Raw genomic sequence first — 18,972 nt, 5'->3', positions numbered from 1 at the left:
CAGTCAGAGAAAGACAAGTATCACAGGATCTCACTCATGTGGAATCTAATGAACAAAATATATCCAGAGACAGAAGTATAGAAAAACAAAAACAAAAAACAAGAAGCATAGAAGAGACTGGTGAATCTCAGAGTGAAGGCAGGGGAGGGTGGTTGGGTGGGAAGAGATCAAAGAACTGGTATGCATATACGCCTAACCCATGAACCAGACTACAGGATGGTGAAGGCCTGGGGCAGGGGTGGGGGCGGGCTAGAAGACGTCAATGGGAGGGGGGGGGGGGTAAAGGAGAGGGCTCCAAAAGAACCAAATATATATATATATATATATATATATATATATATATATATATATATATATATATAGTTGGGCCTGTTAATCTTTCATTGTAGGACTGACAGAAAAATGATAAAAACCTAAGGATACTTTCAGGGCAAAAGTTGGGTAAGCTATTGCTATAGTCTCACATACTTCCAAATGTATCAAGAAGTGCTACATCCTAGGAACAGGGGAAGGGAGAATCAAGAGTTTTAAAAACCCTGCAACCCAATCCCACTAAACACAATTATGATTCTGCTATGTGGTGAATAAGTTGGCAAGAGATTAGGTACCTGTAAAGCAGCCTTCCCACTGATCAGTTGAAGAAAACTACCCAGCATGCCGAAACCGGTTTGGCTCAGTGGATAGAGCATCGGCCTGCGGACTCAAGGGTCCCAGGTTCGATTCCGGTCAAGGGCATGTACCTTGGTTGCGGGCACATCCCCGGTGGGGGGTGTGCAGGAGGCAGCTGATCGATGTTTCTCTCTCATCGATGTTTCTAACTCTCTATCCCTCTCTCTTCCTCTCTGTAAAAAAATCAATAAAATATATTTAAAAAAAAAAAAAAGAAAGAAAGAAAACTACCCAGCAATAGCTCATTAAAAGCTGATGTAAACTCAATACTCAGCCTTAGGTGTTCAGAGAGGATATATCTCCTAGCAATAGCTCATTGAAAGCTTATGTAAAGCTCAATACTCATCCTTAGGTGTTCAGAGAATGCATTACTCATGGTGATGAGTCCTGTGATCCAACTTGCTCAAGAGTAAAGTACCTTCTTGAGATGCAAAATAAGTCAAGACAAAGAAAAACTTCATTCCTGTTAAGTTGGGTCTAGCTATCCTCAAAACATCCAGGTTTCTCACATTTGTCCAGCAGAAGAAACACATGCTTAACGTATGATGAGTACTTACAAGTAAGTTTTTCAAATTTACATAAAAATGTTTTTTAAAAACTTTTCAATGTTTCCTATACAAACAAAAATCATATTTACTGACTTACCAGTGTTTGAGTTGGTTTTTCAGTAGCAGAGCTACCCACTTACTAAACTGTTCTTTTTTTATTTTTCTGGGAAGTATTTGTGCTTTTTTTAAAAATATATATTTTATTGATTTTTCACAGAGAGGAAGGGAGAGGGATAGAGAGTTAGAAACATCGATGAGAGAGAAACATTGATCAGCTGCCTCCTGCACACTCCCTACTGGGTATGTGCCCGCAACCAAGGTACATGCCCTTGACCAGAATCAAACCTAGTGGCCCGGTGCACAAAATTCGTGCACGGGGGGGGGGGGGGAGGGGTGTCCCTCAGCCCGGCCGGCACCCTCTCCAATCTGGGATCCCTCTCACAATCCGGGACTGCCCCTGCTGGCCTGGTCGCCCCCAACTGCCCTCCCCTGCAGGCCTGGTTGCCCCCAACTACCCTCCCCTGCAGGCCTGGTTGCCCCCAACTGCCCTCCCCTGCTGGCCTGTTTGCCCCCAACTGCCCTCCCTGCCGGCCTGGTCGCCCCCAACTCCCCCCAACACCGGCCTGGTTGCCCCCAACTGCCCCCCCTCCCGACCTGGTCGCCCCACGCAGCCTGCTGTTCAGTTGTTTGGTCGTCCCTCACTAACCCCCCTGCCAGCCTTGTCACCCCAAGCAGCCTGCTGTTTGGTCGTTACTGTTACCGTGATGGCGTCCTGGACAATTTGCATATTCCTCTATTATTACTACAGATTGATTTCAGAGAGGGAGAGAGAGAGAGAAACAGCAATGATGAGAGAGAATCATTGATCAGCTGCCTCCTGCATGTCCCCTACTGGGGACTGAGCCCCCAACCCAGGCATACGCCCTTGACGGGAATCGAACCTAGGACCTTTCAGTCTGCAGGCCGATGCTCTATCCACTGAACCAAACCAGCCAAGGCTTGACCTGATCATTCTTACAACCAACATTTTCAAGGTAACAGTCTGGGTTAAGGATATAGAAATGGCCATGAAACTCACTGGCTTATCTATGAATAAAAACTCTACCCCTAACTTCACTGCACCTTTTCCTAAAAATGCATAACTATCTACTAAATGTTTCTCCCTTTCCTACTCAGTATATGCTACAAATTCTCCTTAATTTGAATTTTATCTATCCTGTGGAACTCAATTTAAAATCCATCTCTCATAAAAAACTGTAAGGTTCTTCAGGGCAGGTCCCATATTCCTAGGTATGCCCTAAGGACAGCCAACAAAGAACCTCTATGTATGGGTAAGTATTCTGTCATATTTAATTGCATTAGACCTTAATTGACAAGTCAGGCACCACAAATAATGTGATGCCTCTGGGCATCAAAGTGAGGCTTAGAAAAATACCTAAAGTCTTTCAAATTATCCCGTTTCAAGAGCACTTTACAATGAGGACTTCAGGTGGTAAAAAGAAAAGATGTAAGTTGTGGAAAGTTAGACTGTTTGCTCACCCTTAAAGGTCAATAAGCAAATGACTTAAAAGACCATAAGAGCTAAGTATGGTGACAGATGGATACTGGACTGTTCATGATCACTTTGTAAGGTATAGAAATGTCAAAGCACTATGCTACACACCTGAAACTAATGTAACATCGTTTGTCAATCGTAGTTTAAAAACAGCTTTACATTGGGGGTGGGGGGGGGCTCCAAAAGAATCAAGGCCGCAATGTTCAACAAGGCATCACATGTCACTGGTCACACACACAGTGGACAAATTCCAGACACCCTGTCTGTGGTGAGAGGTCTGGGGGCTCTGATGTCCACTGGAAAAAATCAAGGCACTTGCTCTTCTCAGCACGGAAATATGGCATAAAGCACACACGGGCACAGATAGGCAATCAAAACCAAGTAACATACAGTAACAAGAAAATTCCGAGATGTTCTCCATTAAAATTACAGAGGCCAGAGAGTGAGAGAAAGAGATAGAACAATTCGCTTCTTAATAGCTGTGAACCAGCTGACAAAAGACTGCTCACATTCCTCCCATCCCCTGCTGGACCTCCAGATTAATTTCCAGGTGGCTATTTCCGCAGGTTACCCTAGCCAGGCACCAGCAAGCCAGGAGCCTCAGCTTCTGGTTTACACGTGGGCTTTCCCAAATGCTGCCCACCGCCAACCCACAGGAGGGGACATTTCTTTCTGTGGACTCTGTGCCTACCCCAGACCTGGCCCCACTTCACCGGCTCCCACCTTCCTGCCTGCAGCTCATGAAAACTCTTTCACCCAGTTTACAGCTTTCTTGATGCATAAAAATGCCTGCAAACTCCGAGATGATGGACATGTGATCTTTCCTACCAAGCTGGTGATTTAGACTCCATGCCCCAAGCCCGGCCTGCTTTTGGGCCAGCAATGGCCTAATAAGCCCTTTCTTTTACAAAGACTTCCAGCCGTCTAAACTAACATTCTTTTGTTTCCTAAAATGAAACTGTTTGGGCAAATGGAAAGGAAAGAAAATGCCACGAAAGCCTGAGAAAGCACCGCTTTAGGTGATGAGGCTAAAACGCCCTTTGGTGCTTTTTCACAGGACTCCATTTGGGTGTCTAAGAAATGAGGCATTCGGAAGGACTGCACACCTCAGCAGACTTTCTCATGGACTGAATCTGACAGTTAAGTTGTTAGGCAGCCGCCCTTTCGTAAGACTGAACCTTTAGACTTCTAAGTAGAACTATCCTAACTCCTTCCGAAGGACGAGCCTTCTCCGGGGTGGGTCTCCCTGCAGCAGCCCCGACCCAGCCTCGGGTTCGCTCGCCTGCGGCAGAGGCGCGTTCTCCGCCAGCACAGCACTCCCTCTCCGGGGGCCAACAGCCAGCCTGGCAGAAACTGGTGAGAACCGATGTATGTCAGCGGATGCAGCCCTCAGCATTCTGCCCTGGATCTTTTAACGAGAGGCAGACTGGGGGAGGGGGCCGGTAAGAGACGGTGCTCCAGACCCTGGCAGCAGCACAGCCAAAATAACCGAGTTGAGACAATGTGTCCTGCCTTCTTCCTAAAGCCATTTCCTTCCACCGCGGCAGGGAGGCGGGCAGCCTGCGGGTCATTAGTCCACGGCTCTTTTCCCTTTCACAGGAACCCTGCGAGCCACCGAGTAACAAAATCCCTCCCTGCCCCAGTTACCTTCCAACCCTCTCTCCCCCGGGGACAACGGAAAAGGGACTGTCCTTACCAATCCGCGGTTTTGATTCACAGAAGATGGGGGGGTGGGGGGGTGAAAAGTGGAGAAGGAAATAGAGGAAGGTGAGAACAGCAGAAAAGGGGGGGGGGGCGGTCATCGTGGGAAGGAGCCAAGGTGAAGAAGAAAGAAAACAGGGGAGCCCTGGCCGGCAGCTCAGCTGGTTGGAGCATCCTGCCCACAGCCAAGGTTGCCAATTCCATCCCCGGTCACAGCACACACGGGAAGCAACCAATGAATGCACAAGTAAGTGGAACAACAAATCGATGTTTCTCCCTCTCTAAGAAAACCAATCCATAAATAAAAATGTTTTAAAAGAAAACGGAGCGGAGAGCTGTCAGGGGAGAACCTGCTAAGGAAGAAGGTGGGGGGAGGGGCAGGTCAAGAGAGGGGTTTCGGGGCAGGTGGCGCGTCCGGGGGGCGGGAGGGCGGAGAGCGAGCGAGGAGCCGCGGCCAGAGAACAGTGGGCAGCGGGATTCGGGAGACCGATTTCAGGGGTTTAGGGGGCGCTTCAAACCCCTTCCGGGACTTCGGGGCGTGGGCAGGGGCCCGGGGCTCTCACCGGTAGTTTGGGGTTGACCTCGCCCTTGCAAAAGTGGCAGAAAAACCGATGCGCGGCAACGGCGGCGCCGGTCCCGGCCGCCGAGGCCTCCGCCATCTTCCTCTTCCGCCCGGCGGTCCGAGAGGGACGCCGCCTCCCTCGCCTGCCGCTCGCTGCCGGCTGCAGTCACCGCCCGGCCCGCGCTTCCTCAATGCGGCCGCCGCTCCGGGCCCGCGTCAGTCACGTGAGCGCCCGGCCCACGGAGGCGGCGTGGACCCAGGCCCCGCCCCCAGCGTCACAGGCGCCGGAAGGAAAGTGCGCCCGCACCTCCCCCGCGGCCCCTCGCCGGTCCTCCAAACTCCTAGCGAGAGGAAAGAAAGAGCGTCCCCGGAAACCACCGAGACTCTGGGGTAGAGTGGCCAAGGTTTTCCCCATTTCCGGGTCCTCCAGGTTGTCCGTCTTGCGAGGAAAGGTCGAGGGCTGTCCCTCTGCCTGGGCGGCAGCGGGAGCCGCACGCAGCCGAGGGAAACTTGGCGTTAGATTGCGGTGACCCAGAGGTTAGTGAAAACGCTGTCTGCACCGGACGGCCCTGTCTCTGGACCAAGGAACCCAGTCCCGAACTGGGACCCCTCGTGCAGGGAATAAAGAGCCGGGACCAAGCTCCTTGGAAGTCCTTTCCCGGGATGGCAGAGGGTCTGGGATGTTTCCCTAAGGACGTGTGGACGGAGATACTGAAGCTGAGAGGCAAAGACTTGGCTTCTGAGGAGTAAAGCAATGTTTGGTAGCACTTGTGATTTTTCTAAAAAGGAAGCAATTGTGTCTACTTTGTCAAGAAGTAGAAATTTCCGAATTAAATACTGCCCTGCAAACAACGTACTTCATCTCCTATTGGAAACACACTGTTGCAAAGCTTTCCTTTACCTCGTAATTCCTTTTTCTAAGTTGTCATTTCTTTTATGGACTGGGAATGATATTGCCTGTTCGCTCCCAATAGGCTGTGAACTGGCCTTAATTCTTCCAAACAATGAAGTGTAGAAGCGAAGGACCTGTGACATTGTAAAACCAACTACACCCAATCTTTAAAGAAAATTAGAATCACACACAATCCCATAAAGATGGTTCTCTCTCTCTCCCTCTCCCTTCCTCTCTGAAATCAATAAAAAAAATTTTAAATATTTTTTTAAAAGATCAATGTGATGTATCGTCCAGTTTTTTCTTTCTAACCATACATTTTTTCTTGATTAAATTTCCCTCCACATTTTGCTTTGTAGCCTGCTTCTTTTACTTAGTGAACAATTTTCTATGGTAATACTTATACAAAAGTGCTGGAGTAACTTTCCATTGTATGGGTTCACCATAATTTATTGAAGTAATTCCTCATTGTTAGACATTACATTGTTCCCAGTATGTTAGTATTCTAAAGAGAACTACAGTAACATCTTTTTATTATTTCCTTAGAAGAGAGTATCCAAAAGGAAATTACTAGGTTGAAGATAGGCAAGATTTTAAGGCTTTTGCTATATAATGTCAAATCACCCTCCACAAAGTACTTGAATTTATACTCAGCAGCTCTACACACAACATAAAAGAAAACCTCTCCAGCACACAGTGTGTTTTTTTCTTTTTTATTCTAGCTCTGAAACTCCTTAGTACAATGACTCAAGCAGAAATCAAACTGTGTTCTTTGTTGCTGCAAGAGCATTTTGGAGAGATCGTGGAAAAAATTGGGGTCCACCTAGTCAGAACTGGCAGCCAGCCACTAAGAGGGATTGCCCATGACACGAGGACATCCCTGGATCAGGTATGTTTGGAGGACCCTAATTTGCTTTTATTTTCATTAATGTCTTTTGCTGACCTTTGAATATTGTTACTCCCCCGGCCCCCCCCCCCCCAAAAAAAGGAAAGGGAGAGCCTGCTCTGGGGTCAGAACGGTGTTCTTTGTGGGGAAAGAGGATGAGACAGCGGCCCAAGGTCTGCTCTCAAAGTGTTCCTGGCCCCTTGTTGCTTCGTAGGCAAATCTTTGCTCTTCCCTTTGCCGCCCTTCCTTTATTCACAATGCGTCTGTGACTCTCGGTACTGCCCTTAAGGAATGAGAATAATAGAAGGGAAGTAAATTGTACTTTGAGAAATAAAGATCAGAGGAAACAAGAGCGTCCTAGCAAGGAATCTTCCTGATTTCTTCCATTTATGTGTGGCTCATTAGCTGTTCCAACGGGAGGAGGAAGGCAGCACAGAGATTCTTACCCAGCCATCTCCTGATGCTCAGAAAACTGTTGGGCAAAAATTGTGAGCACTAAAGAGCTGTGTCTTCAGACCTTTCCTCTTCTTCTGGGTCTCATCCAGGTGAAAAAGGCCCTGTGTGTCCTCATCCAGCATAACCTGGTGACGTACCAAGTGCACAAACGTGGCACGGTGGAGTATGAAGCCCAGTGCAGCCGGGTGCTGCGAATGCTCAGGTACCCCCGGTACATCTACACTGCCAAAACCCTGTACAGCGACACCGGCGAGCTGATTGTGGAGGAGCTGCTGTTGAATGGCAAGATGACAATGTCGGCTCTCGTGAAGAGAGTGGCAGACCGGCTGACAGAAACTATGGAAGGTCAGTACTGCAGCCGCAGCTGCTGGCAGACGCACAGGTTGGCTGCCTGCAGGAGCAGACCCTCCGCTATCTCGGCCGGCTCACCTGCCTCTTCTCTCCTGTTGCACAGACGGCAAGACCATGGACTATGCTGAGGTCTCAAGCACATTTGTGCGACTAGCGGACACGCACTTTGTGCAGCGTTGCCCGTTGGTGTCTCCCACTGAGAATTCAGAGCCGGGGCCACCGCAGCCCGCCCCCACTCTTGTCATCAGTGAAAAGGACATGTACCTGGTTCCTAAACTGAGCTTGATAGGTAAGGAATTTTGACCACTGGAACTGTGATTTGCCCTAATTGTGGATTCTTCCTCAGTGATTGTTAAGTGAATGAATTGAGCAGTTAGCAAGTGTTGACTCTGTGCCAGATACTGTGGTATAAAATATAAAAAAAACATTATGGTCTCTGCCTTTTTGGGGGCTTAAGGCTAGTACAGGAGACTTACGTTAACGAAATAACAAACTGTGATAAGTACTGTGAAGGGAAAGTGTAAGGTATTTTGAAAATATATAATGAGACTGGAGTTACCTAGGAGTTTGGGGCCCATGCTTCTTTGAGAAAGTGGCATTTGAGCTAAGATTTGGTGAGGTGAGGTAAGGTATGAAGCGGGACAGAGGATAAGCATTTTTGGCAAAGGTATGTAGTGAGAGAGAAAATAGGGTATTTGAGAAAGTGAACGAAGGTCAGTTAGTTAAAGCACGGTGTGCAAAGGAAAGAGAGCCATGAGAATAAGGTTAGGGAGATAGGCAAGGGCTATATCATGCAAGACCTCACAGAATATCTGTTCTTTATCCTAAGAGCAAAGGAAAACCACTAAAGGGTTTTAAGCAGCAAAGTGACATAATCTAATTTGCATTTTAAAAGATTTTTCTATGCACAGAAAGGATGGGGCAAAAGTAAATGTAGACAGCCCAGTGGACATAGCTCAGTGGTTGAGCGTCGACCTATGAACCAGGAGGTCACAGTTCAATTCCCAGTCAAGGTATATATGCCTGGGTTGCAGGCTCAATCCCCAGTGTGGAGCTCACAGGAGGCAGCCAATCAATATTTCTCTCTCATCATTGATGTTTCTGTCTCTCTCCCTCTCCCTTCCTCTCTGAAATCAATTTTTTTAAAATTACATTAAAAATAAATAAATGTAGACAAATCAGTGTAAAACATATAGAAGTGGTGAGGTGGACAAGTATCAAGAATGACGTCTAAACCAGCGGTTAAGGACAACAGGGGGGTGGGGGCATGTGTGGGGAGGGGGGTGGGATGGGAATGGGGGGATGAGGACAAATATGTGATACCTTAATCAATAAAGAAATTTAAAAAAACACAAATGTGACAAAATGTTAAAAATTGAAGAAAGAAAAAAAAGAATGACGTCTGTGTGTCTGATGTGCATATGTGTGTGGGAGGATGATGGTACCATTCACTGTGAAAGGAAACATTAGAGCAGGAGCAGTTTGAGGGATTAAGATCATGAATTTCTGTTTTAACGTTGAATTTCCGATAACTTCATCATTTACCTGAGTCTCTTGTAGCTGCTCCATCTTCTGAGCAACTCTAAACTAGCGGCAGCTACAGACATCCCTGGGATAGGGAGACACCTGCTCTCAGGTTTGGTCCTGTCCTGTCATCATGAGATGTAGCCTAATTGTTCCAACTGTTTTATTTGGCAGGGAAAGGCAAAAGGAGGAGATCGTCTGAGGATGATGCTACTGGGGAGCCCAAGGCCAAGAGACTAAAACATAGCACAGATAATAAAGAGGTAATGGGGCTTTCTGATTAGGAGTCCTCACCCTGAGGCAGGTCAGAAGGAGCACTGAGATAAGCCCCTAAAGGTTCCTGGGTTGAGTTAGTAGGATTAGAACTTGATTAAATTTTGGTCAGCAATAGAGTAACAAAGAGTGAACTCCCTTCTGAGGCTTTAACTTACTTCAATCGTTGGACAGAGGTAGAAGCTTATGCAAAAAAAGGAGCTAGAAAAAAGTGTTTATTCAGTATAGCTGGAACATAGCGGCCCATGGGAACCAGTGGTGAGAAATGAGTCTAGAAAGATCTGTAAGCCTGAGCTTTTATCTTCAAACTAGAGGCCCTATGCACGAAATTCGTGCAAGGGGCTTGGCCCTCGCAGCCACGTTGGCCCCAGCTTCGTCCGGAAGGACATCCAGAAGGTCGTTCGACTGTCCGGTCTAATTAGCATACTATGCTTTTATTATTATAAATGCCTTGTCAATATCTCTACAAAGATGTCTAATGAGCATCTCAGATTTAGTGTGGCCAAAACAGAATAATTGTTTTCTCCCACCCAGATATCTGTCTCTCAGTTTTCCTCATCTTAGTAAAGGACCTAGGCCAGCCACCTCTAGGTCACTACCACCTGCTTAGGCCAAAATCCTAGGAACCATCTGATCTCCCAGTAAAACATGTCAGCCCAATTTCCAAAATTACCTAAACTCCAGCTGTTTCTCACCATTTCCACTGCTATCATCCTAGTCCAAACCATTAAACCTCGAGTCAACTCTTTGCCAACGTTCTCCTAAATGGTTACTCTACCTGCATTCTTACCTATTTAACTTTCTTTTTTGTTTTTTTTAATCCCAACATAACACTGATTTAGACTCCTTTAATAGCTTCCCATTACTCTTAGAAGAAATCCAAGTCTTGACTATGGATTATTGAGCCTTATATGAGCAGGGTGGTTGCAAGACCTGCTAGAGACCAGGCTCTCCACCCTCAGCTCTTTCCATTCTTCCTCGTGTTCACTATGTTCCAGCTTCTCTCTTTCTTTCTTTTTTTTTTTTTAAATATATTTTATTGATTTTTTACAGAGAGAAAGGGAGAGGGATAGAGAGTTAGAAATATCGATGAGAGAGAAACATCGATCAGCTGCCTCCTGCACACCTCCTACTGGGGATGAGCCTGCAACCAAGGTACATGCCCTTGACCGGAATCGAACCTGGGACCTTTCAGTCCGCAGTCTGATACTCTATCCACTGAGCCAAACCGGTTAGGGCAGCTTTTCTCTTTCCATTCCTCAAAATGTCAAACTCTTTCAATCTTCAGGCTTTTGCCTTTAGTATTCCTTCTGCTTCAAATGCTTTTCCCACAGATCTTCACATGCCCAGGTAGTGGGCTTGATCCCCAGTGGGGGATATGGAAGAGGCAGCCGATAGATAATTCTCTCATTATTGATGTTTCTGTCTCTCTCTCCCTTTCTCTCTGAAATCAATAAAAATACATTATTTGGTAAAAAGAATAGTGTCATAAAATCCAAGGGGGTCACATAAAATTAAGAAGGAAAAAATTCCCACTTTGTCATATGCTTCAGAAAGATCAAAGAAGATCAGAATTGGAAAGTATTCTTTGACTTTAGCAACAAGGAGGTCCTCAGTGCAGTGGTGGAGATGGGTTGAGTACCTCTGTGGACAGAGATACAGATGGATGGGCAACTCTTTGACAACCTTGACTATAACAAAAATGAAAAGGAGAAAAGTCATAGTGTTGAAGAATTATTTTAGAGTAGAAGAAATTTGGACAAGGTAAAGGTTGATGGGGAAAAGACAGTAAAGAGAGAGGCTGAAGATTTAGAGAGGAGGGAAAACTGAGCTGGGTCCAGTGTGGGCATTAAGCTTAGGTAAAAGGAAGAACATGTTTTCCACTATGATATAAGTGGAATTTTAAAAGAATAAATAAATGTGGGGGGTGTGTGCACAAAGTTGGATGAGTTCTGGCCTAATGGCTTCTGTTTTCTCTCAAAATAAGATGCAAGGTCATCTGCTGAGAATGATAAGGGTCGGGTAAGTGAGATTTGGGGATCCTGGAGAAGAGTTAAAATGTAAAAGAGAGAGAAAGATTGGAAGTTGGTTGAGAATCTGTTTGAAGTGACACTGTGAATTTATGAAGGCACTGGTCCACGTCGATGATTTTTCAGCAAACAATTGGTTGCTGCTGTAAAGGAAAAGAAATGGTGGCCAGTTCCCTTTAAGCTCCTCACCAGAAAACTCTCCAGTGCACGAAGATGCTTCTTGCTGATCCTTTTCTCCTCCTCAGCCTATTCCAGATGATGGAATTTACTGGCAGGCCAACCTTGACAGATTCCACCAGCACTTCCGAGACCAAGCCATTGTCAGCGCAGTGGCCAACAGGATGGACCAGGTGATGTCTGAGGGGGTGGGACAGGGGCCATCAGGGACAATCTTATTTGCCAGATGTGGCCATTGGCATTTAGCCAGGGCCAGAATGAATTCTGAATTCCAGTTCCCTTTTCAAATCCAGACCAGCAGCGAGATCGTAAGGACCATGCTGCGAATGAGTGAGATCACCACTCCCTCCAGTGCCCCCTTCACCCAGCCGTTGTCTTCCAATGAGGTGAGTTTCATGTTGTACTCCTTTTCTGACAGGCTCTTGGATATTATAACATAATTATTATACATGCAGCCTGGAATTAGGTTGATGAGGTTTGAGCCTTGAAAGAGTCTTTGTTGCTTGAGGTGGGACAGAGATTATCTTCAGGTGGTAGGTACTAAAATATTTGGTCTCGCCGAAACCGGTTTGGCTCAGTGGATAGAGCATCAGCCTGTGGACTGAGAGGTCCCAGGTTCAATTCCGGTCAAGGGCATGTACCTTGGTTGCGGGCACATCCCCAGTGGGGGGTGTGCAGGAGGCAGCTGATCGATGTTTCTCTCTCATCAATGTTTCTAACTCTCTATCCCTCTCTCTTCCTCTCTGTAAAAAATCAATAAAATATATTTTTTTAAAAAAATAAAATACAATATTTGGTCTCTTTGGATCCAGCCTTTAAAAAATCTAAACCATTCTCTTAGTCCAAGTACAAGCTATTGCTATTCTAAGAATGCTCTATTGGAATCAGAGCCTTGGTGCTCAGGACATTATATGGCCCCTTATTTTTTTTTTTCCAATATATTTTGTATATTTTAAACTTGTTTAATTATATCTGTTTCTTAAAATATTAATATTTAACATATCCAATATATTTATATTCTATTACTTTCCTAACTAACATACTTATTCATACAAAAAATACTAAACTTTTCTTTATATTTAAATTCTTAACTTATATAGCAAAAAATTAAATACATGCCCAGCTATTGTAGCTCAGTGGTTGAGCATCAACCCATGAACCAGGAGGTCATGGTTTGATTTCCAGTCAGTGCACATTCCCAGGTTTTGGGCTCGATCCCTAGTAGGGGTTGTGCAGGAGGCAGCTGATGGATGATTCTCTCTCATCATTGATGTTTCTATCTCTCTCTCCTCCCTTACTATCTGAAATCAATAAAAATATTCTTTTAAAAAATTAAATGTTTTTTTCTAATGACAAAGTAATTACATGACCTATATTCAAACAGAATAGAAATGTATAATTTTTAAAAAGTTGTAGTTCCCCAAACTATTATAGTCTTGCATAATCCCAATCCCAGGCATCCTTGTTAATAGTTTGGTATGTATCTTTATTCAGACTATTTTTATGTATCATCCCACATATATATAGGTATGTATACATGTTATAAACTTGTATTTTTCCTGTGCCAATATAATATAAACCTTCTTTTCTTTTTTTTATATATATATATTTTATTGATTTTTTTACAGAGAGGAAGGGAGAGGGATAGAGAGTTAGAAACATTGATGAGAGAGAAACATCGATCAGCTGCCTCCTGCACACCCCCTACTGGGGATGTGCCCACAACCAAGGTACATGCCCTTGACTGGAATCGAACCTGGGACCCTTCAGTCTACAGGCCGACGCTCTATCCACTGAGCCAAACCGGTTAGGGCTAAACCTTCTTTTCATGTCAGTTATAGAGCTGTCTTATTTTTTATAATGGCTATGTCATATTTCACTTAATGGCTATGCCGTACTTTATTTTAATCAATCCCTAATTATTGGACATTTGGATTATTTCTAGATTTTTACTCTTACAAACATTGCTGCTGTATTATTGGACATTTTTATACTGTGATATCTAAAATTAAAACATATTTATTTTAGTAATGTCAGCAATTCTAAGTTCCCAAACCCATTTTCACTGTCTCTTTTTGCACCATAGATCTTCAGATCCCTACCTACTGGCTACAACATCTCTAAGCAAGTTCTTGATCAGTATCTCACTCTGCTGGCAGATGATCCAGTAAGTCTGTTTTTGCTTTTTTAATGTTTCTTTTTTCTGCTATGTTTAGGATTTATTTCTGCCAGTGATACCTGGTATGATTCTCCTATAGCCTCATTCTCTAGCTAACCAACTCAGACAGTTTCTCTACCACCACCTAACAGGAGGCTTCCTTCTATAGACTCTTGGCTGGATTTGCTCCTTTGGAAACAGAATCACTGGATTTTCCAGTCAGTTAACACAGTCCCTCTTTTTTTTTTTAACAGCTACAGTTTGTTGGAAAGTCTGGCGACAGTGGTGGAGGAACGTATGTCATCAGTATCCTTACCAGTTATTTCTGTACAGTCCGGCAGCCGGACTATGAGAGTGGCGACTTATGACAGAAAAGATGTGGTAATAGTTGGTATGCTAAATAAGTTAGAAAATTTAACTATTACATTGATGATAAAGAAGTAAAAAGGACTTTTTGTTTGTTTTTGTTAATCCTCACCCAAGGATATTTCCCCCATTGATTATTTTTCTTTTTAGAGAGTGTGGAAGGGAGAGAGAAGGGGGGAGAGAGAGAGAGATACATCGATGTGAGAAAGACACATCGATTGGTTGCTTCCCACAAGCGCCCCAACTGGGGCCAGGGATAAACCTGAAACCCAGGTACATGCCCTTGTTGGAATTGAACCTGCGACCCTTTGATGTGTGTGCTGACACTCTAACCACTGAGAAACACTATCCAGGGCAGAAAGGACTTTTAATTAACCAAATTTTAGTTAAGCTAAATCCTGACTTAAACACCATACTTAATTAAAGTTTTGAAATACTTATTTATCATAAATGTGATCAATGTAAAAAACAAATAACATTTAAGTTTTAAATTAGAGACTTAGGAATTAAACTAATATCACAATGACCAGGCCAAAACATGATTGAGTGACCTTAATCCTCTACATAAAGACCTACATAAGGTTCTCGGATCCCTAGCCACTGCCACTCTGGAGTCGGTTGTACAGGAGAGGTAAGGGGATCACCATGATTGGGGTGGGGGGGTCAGACACTTCTTTTCCATGCCCCTTTGAACAAGTAATTTGATCATTATGTAAGCAACCAACGCATACCTGCCCCAATTTTTTTTTTTAATTGATTTCAGAGAGGAAGGGAGAGGGCTAGAGATAGAAACATCAATGATGAGAGAGAATCACCGATCGCCGCCTCCCACACGCCCCCCACTGGGAATTGAGCCTGCAATCCAGGCATGTGCCCTTGGCCAGAATTGAACCTGAGACCCTTCAGTCCACAGGCTGACGCTCTATCTACTGAGCCACACCGGCTAGGGCCACCTGCCCCATTTTTCACTGGACTGCTATGGATCCCATCTACTACTGCTCTTCATCCTAAATATCCTCCTGCTTCATTCCCAGTGCCATGTGGCCAGCCTCCCTAAAGCTTTTACTTACCGGGGCAGGAAGTCAGCAGTCGGTGACCACCTGTGGTTAGCAGCACCACCGTCTCTGATTGCTGTCCCTCTCTGGTCCTGGCTCCACACAGGGGAACAGAGCCACCACCGTGTGTGACTAGGAGCTAAAGCATGCTGTTTACTTTCTTCATTCCTTTCCAGATTTGGGTCTCGCTGCGCCAGAATATTTCGTCTAGTTTTGCAAAAGAAACACCTGGAGCAGAAGCAGGTAGAAGACTTTGCAATGATTCCAGCAAAGGAGGCGAAGGATATGCTTTATAAGATGCTCTCAGAAAATTTCATGTTGCTCCAGGTAACCAATGGGGAGTAGCCATCAACCAACAGAGCTGGACGAGGGTGAGAGAAACCCCTGAGGCATGCATCCTGAACCCCAAGCAAACTCTGTATCCAGCTCTGAGACAGGAAAAAAGAAAAGATTAATGAAGACATAGCAAGCATTTGAAAGATATTTGTGGAGCTTGAACTGACCTAGTGAAAAAAGAAAGGCACAGCCAAGAAATCACTCCACCCTTTTTCCTAGTTCCTGGTCCCTGTGATTTGTCCTTTCCTTGAACTTTACGTTTATTATAGAACACATTCCTCAACGTCTAGTGAGTTCCACTATGTGCAGAGCCATGTAGTAGACCCTGTAAGGAAATAGAATGGATTTTGGAATCTGAATCACGGCTCTTCCTCTTACCTAGTTACGTTGAGCAAATTACCCACCATAATTTTTCCCATCTATAAAATGGTGACGGATGGTAAGAAAATAATGTGGTTTATAGTAAAGATCAAATACAGTCTACCTGGCGCACAAGAGTTGCTCAATAAATGTTAGTTACCTTCTCCCCTCCACTCAGGATGTTCAGATGGAAAAAACAGGGCAGCTCAATTCTCCTTGGCTGAGCATGCCGTAACCACAGATGGGAATGACTGGGGAAGAGGAAAGTGTAAGTGAAAGAGAGAAGGCATAGTAGCTGCAGAGGGGACCCATGTTTACTTTGCAGTTCTGAACAGTATAATTGCTCTCATCTTTCTCTCTGTGGACAAGTAGGAAATTCCCAAAACGCCAGACCATGCCCCTTCCAGGACCTTCTATTTGTACACTGTGAACATCCTGTCGGCTGCCCGCATGCTGCTGCACAGGTGCTACAAGGTAATCCTGGACCTTCTTCCATTCCCCCCACAGAGACCAGTCTTACCCTCACGCCTCCTTTTTACCTGAGCTACTGAAATAGAACTCTGTGCGTTTTTTGTCTTCTCTCTCCTCAGAGCGTAGCCAACTTGATAGAACGGAGGCAGTTTGAAACCAAGGAGAACAAGTGAGTAGCAATTTAGTTTAGTAATTACATTTTTTCAAGGGCAAAGGCTTGAGGGGAAATTTCCTATAGAAATGGAAACCAATAGAGACAGTAACCAGTCTAGTTGCATTGAATTGTTGGTTTAGGTTGGCATAAATCATGCATTAGTCTACACTCTTCCAAAATACTCCCAGGGAAATAATTTTGTAGATTATATTCATGAGAAATGTACAAACTGGCACCAAACGTAAAATGCAAATGAGAGGCAAAAAGAGTTTCGGGAGTGAAGTCACATTTCTAAGTTTGTAGAAAATATCCTTAACAGGTGACATTATCCACTTTGGCCAGGAACGTGGGAAAGGGTGTGTCATACCCCGGGACTAGTGGGTAAAAGTCTCCACAGCCAGGGGACCAGCCTCAGAGGTGTGTGTGTTTGACAGGCGGCTCCTAGAAAAGTCTCAGAGGGTGGAAGCCATCATCGCATCCATGCAGGCCACAGGCGCGGAGGAGGCACAGCTACAGGAAATAGAGGAGATGATCACAGCCCCTGAACGCCAGCAGATAGAGACTCTAAAACGTAACGTCAACAAGTAAGCACCCTATACTTCAAGCCTACATTGCAAATACCTTCCAGGCTAATCCACCTCCCAAGTTGACTACTGTCTTTTCCAGCTCAGTTACAGAATTTAATCCACCTATTTCCCCGAACTGAACTCTGAACACATCCTCAGCTTCTCCTCCCTCACCACACACTCTTGTTCACCAAGGTTGTTGATTTTACTTCAGTTAATGTGCCTCAAATCTGGCCTTCCATCTTGGTCCCCAAGATGAGAGAGACACATTGACTGGTTGCCTCCCACACGCACCCTGACCAGGACTCAAACCTGCCACCTTCTGGTTTGAGATGATGCTCCAACCAACTGAGCTACACCAGCCAGTGCTAAAACTAACTTTTGTGTTTTGATTTTATATCCTGCAACTTTTTAAAAATTTTGTTTGTTGACTCTTAGTTTTTTTGCAGATCCTTTGAGATTTTTCTATGTATAGGATCATGCCAATCTGAATGCCTGGCTAGAACCTTCAGTAAAAGGTTGGATGGAAGTGAAAAGCAGGCATCCTTATCTTGTTCCTGATCTTAAGGAGAAAGCTTTCAGTCTTGCACCATTGAGTATGATGTTAGCTGTGGGGTTTTGAGATGGCTTCAATCATGTTGAGGAAGTTCCCTTCCATTCCTAATCACTACTCAGTTTAGCCTCAGCCACTTTCAGCTTCTATTTTAAAACACACTGGAACCTTCTATGCCTTTACATGTGCTATTCTTTCTCCTGGTTGCCAGTTAGACTTTAACTTCTCCCCGGACAGAGGCTGCATCTTTTGAATCCTCAGCAATTTCCAGTGCCTGGCATTTAAGAGATGCTCAGTAAATGGGAGAATGATCTATCGGTGCTCCTGCTTTCTACCCATTAATCCCAAGGGTAACCAAGCAATTCTGCATGGCACACCCCGCCCAGCCTCTCACCGTAAATCTGCTAGTAAGTGTTCAGTCTGGGCAAATGCTGTCCCTTTCTCAGGTTGGACGCCAGCGAGATCCAGGTGGATGAAACTATCTTCTTGCTGGAGTCGTACATAGAGAGCAACATGAAGAGGCAGTGACCCTGAAGAAGAGTTCCTCAAAGACCTGAGGGATGGGAAGGAGAAGTAAAGGAGGTGCCTGGATGCATTCTTTGCAGTGGGATAAACTATGGATTCTTGTACTGAAACTCTCCATCCCTGCCTCCTAGAATACACCTGCTTGCTGATCCTGTCTTCAGACCATCACTACATTCTCTCCTCCTTGGCAGGAAAAAGAAACTTAGATCCCACCCAGAAGTCAGCCCCGTCTGTGTTGGAACATTCCTGGCAGTGAAGAAACTTCTTCCTAAGCAGTTCATTACATTTCAAAAAGCTATACCTGTTACCTGGCTGGTGTCCACTCAGTGGTTGAGTGTCGACCCATGAACCAGGAGGTCACGGTTTGATTCTCGGTCAGGGTACATGCTCAGGCTATGGGCTCAATCCCCAGTAGGGGGCATGCAGGAGGCAGCCGATCAATGATTCTCATCATTGATGTTTCTATCCCTCTCCCTCTCCTTGCCTCTCTGAAATCAATAAAAGGGAAAAAATAAAAGCTATGCCTGTTCTTTGTTACACTGTAATCTTAAACACACACACACATACATACAGTGTAGGGAGTATGATATGAAAGACTGCCACCAAGTAGGGGAAGTATTTTCAGGGCTAGCAGGTGGGTTGGCCCAAACAATCACTATTATCTATGGACAGAAGCCTCATCTGCCAGCGCAGGCTTCTAGCACATGTGAAAGTACGCATGTAAAACACTTAGCACAATACCCGCATGGAGTAAGTGCTCAGTAAGTCACTGCCTTCCTCCTCGTGGTTCCTTAAAAGCAAGCC

At 45.0% G+C, this 18,972-nt stretch overlaps 2 protein-coding genes across 3 annotated transcripts in view; one reads left to right on the top strand and one right to left on the bottom strand.

Moving 5' to 3' along the window:
• RNF115 (ring finger protein 115) overlaps window positions 1-5,263 on the bottom strand; it is a 65,895-nt gene extending 60,632 nt beyond the window's left edge. Inside the window, exon 1 of the mRNA XM_079761824.1 lies at window positions 5,037-5,263. Within this exon, the coding sequence (XP_079617950.1) occupies window positions 5,037-5,132 (96 nt within the window). The 5' untranslated portion in view covers window positions 5,133-5,263. The remainder of the gene's footprint in view (window positions 1-5,036) is intronic.
• Window positions 4,556-18,734, top strand: POLR3C (RNA polymerase III subunit C). Of its 2 annotated transcripts, none has more exons than XM_079761820.1 (15): window positions 4,556-4,720; window positions 6,650-6,816; window positions 7,359-7,614; window positions 7,724-7,909; window positions 9,319-9,407; window positions 11,693-11,797; window positions 11,918-12,010; window positions 13,711-13,791; window positions 14,037-14,088; window positions 14,719-14,779; window positions 15,380-15,530; window positions 16,272-16,373; window positions 16,490-16,539; window positions 16,959-17,108; window positions 18,090-18,734. In XM_079761820.1, the coding sequence occupies exons 2-15, from the start codon at window positions 6,670-6,672 to the stop codon at window positions 18,169-18,171; spliced, it is 1,605 nt and encodes a 534-aa protein (XP_079617946.1). In that variant the 5' UTR covers window positions 4,556-4,720; window positions 6,650-6,669; the 3' UTR covers window positions 18,172-18,734. The 2 variants fall into 2 exon arrangements, with proteins under 2 accessions (XP_079617946.1, XP_079617945.1); XM_079761819.1 differs by lacking the exon at window positions 4,556-4,720 and adding an exon at window positions 5,457-5,572.
• The last annotated feature ends 238 nt before the right edge of the window (window positions 18,735-18,972 follow it).

This window comes from Cnephaeus nilssonii, assembly GCF_951640355.1.
Source record: "Cnephaeus nilssonii genome assembly, chromosome: 21".
Classification (NCBI taxonomy): domain Eukaryota; kingdom Metazoa; phylum Chordata; class Mammalia; order Chiroptera; family Vespertilionidae; genus Cnephaeus; species Cnephaeus nilssonii.
Note: the sequence above shows the minus strand (reverse complement) of the source record. Positions and strands in the feature narration are given on the sequence as shown.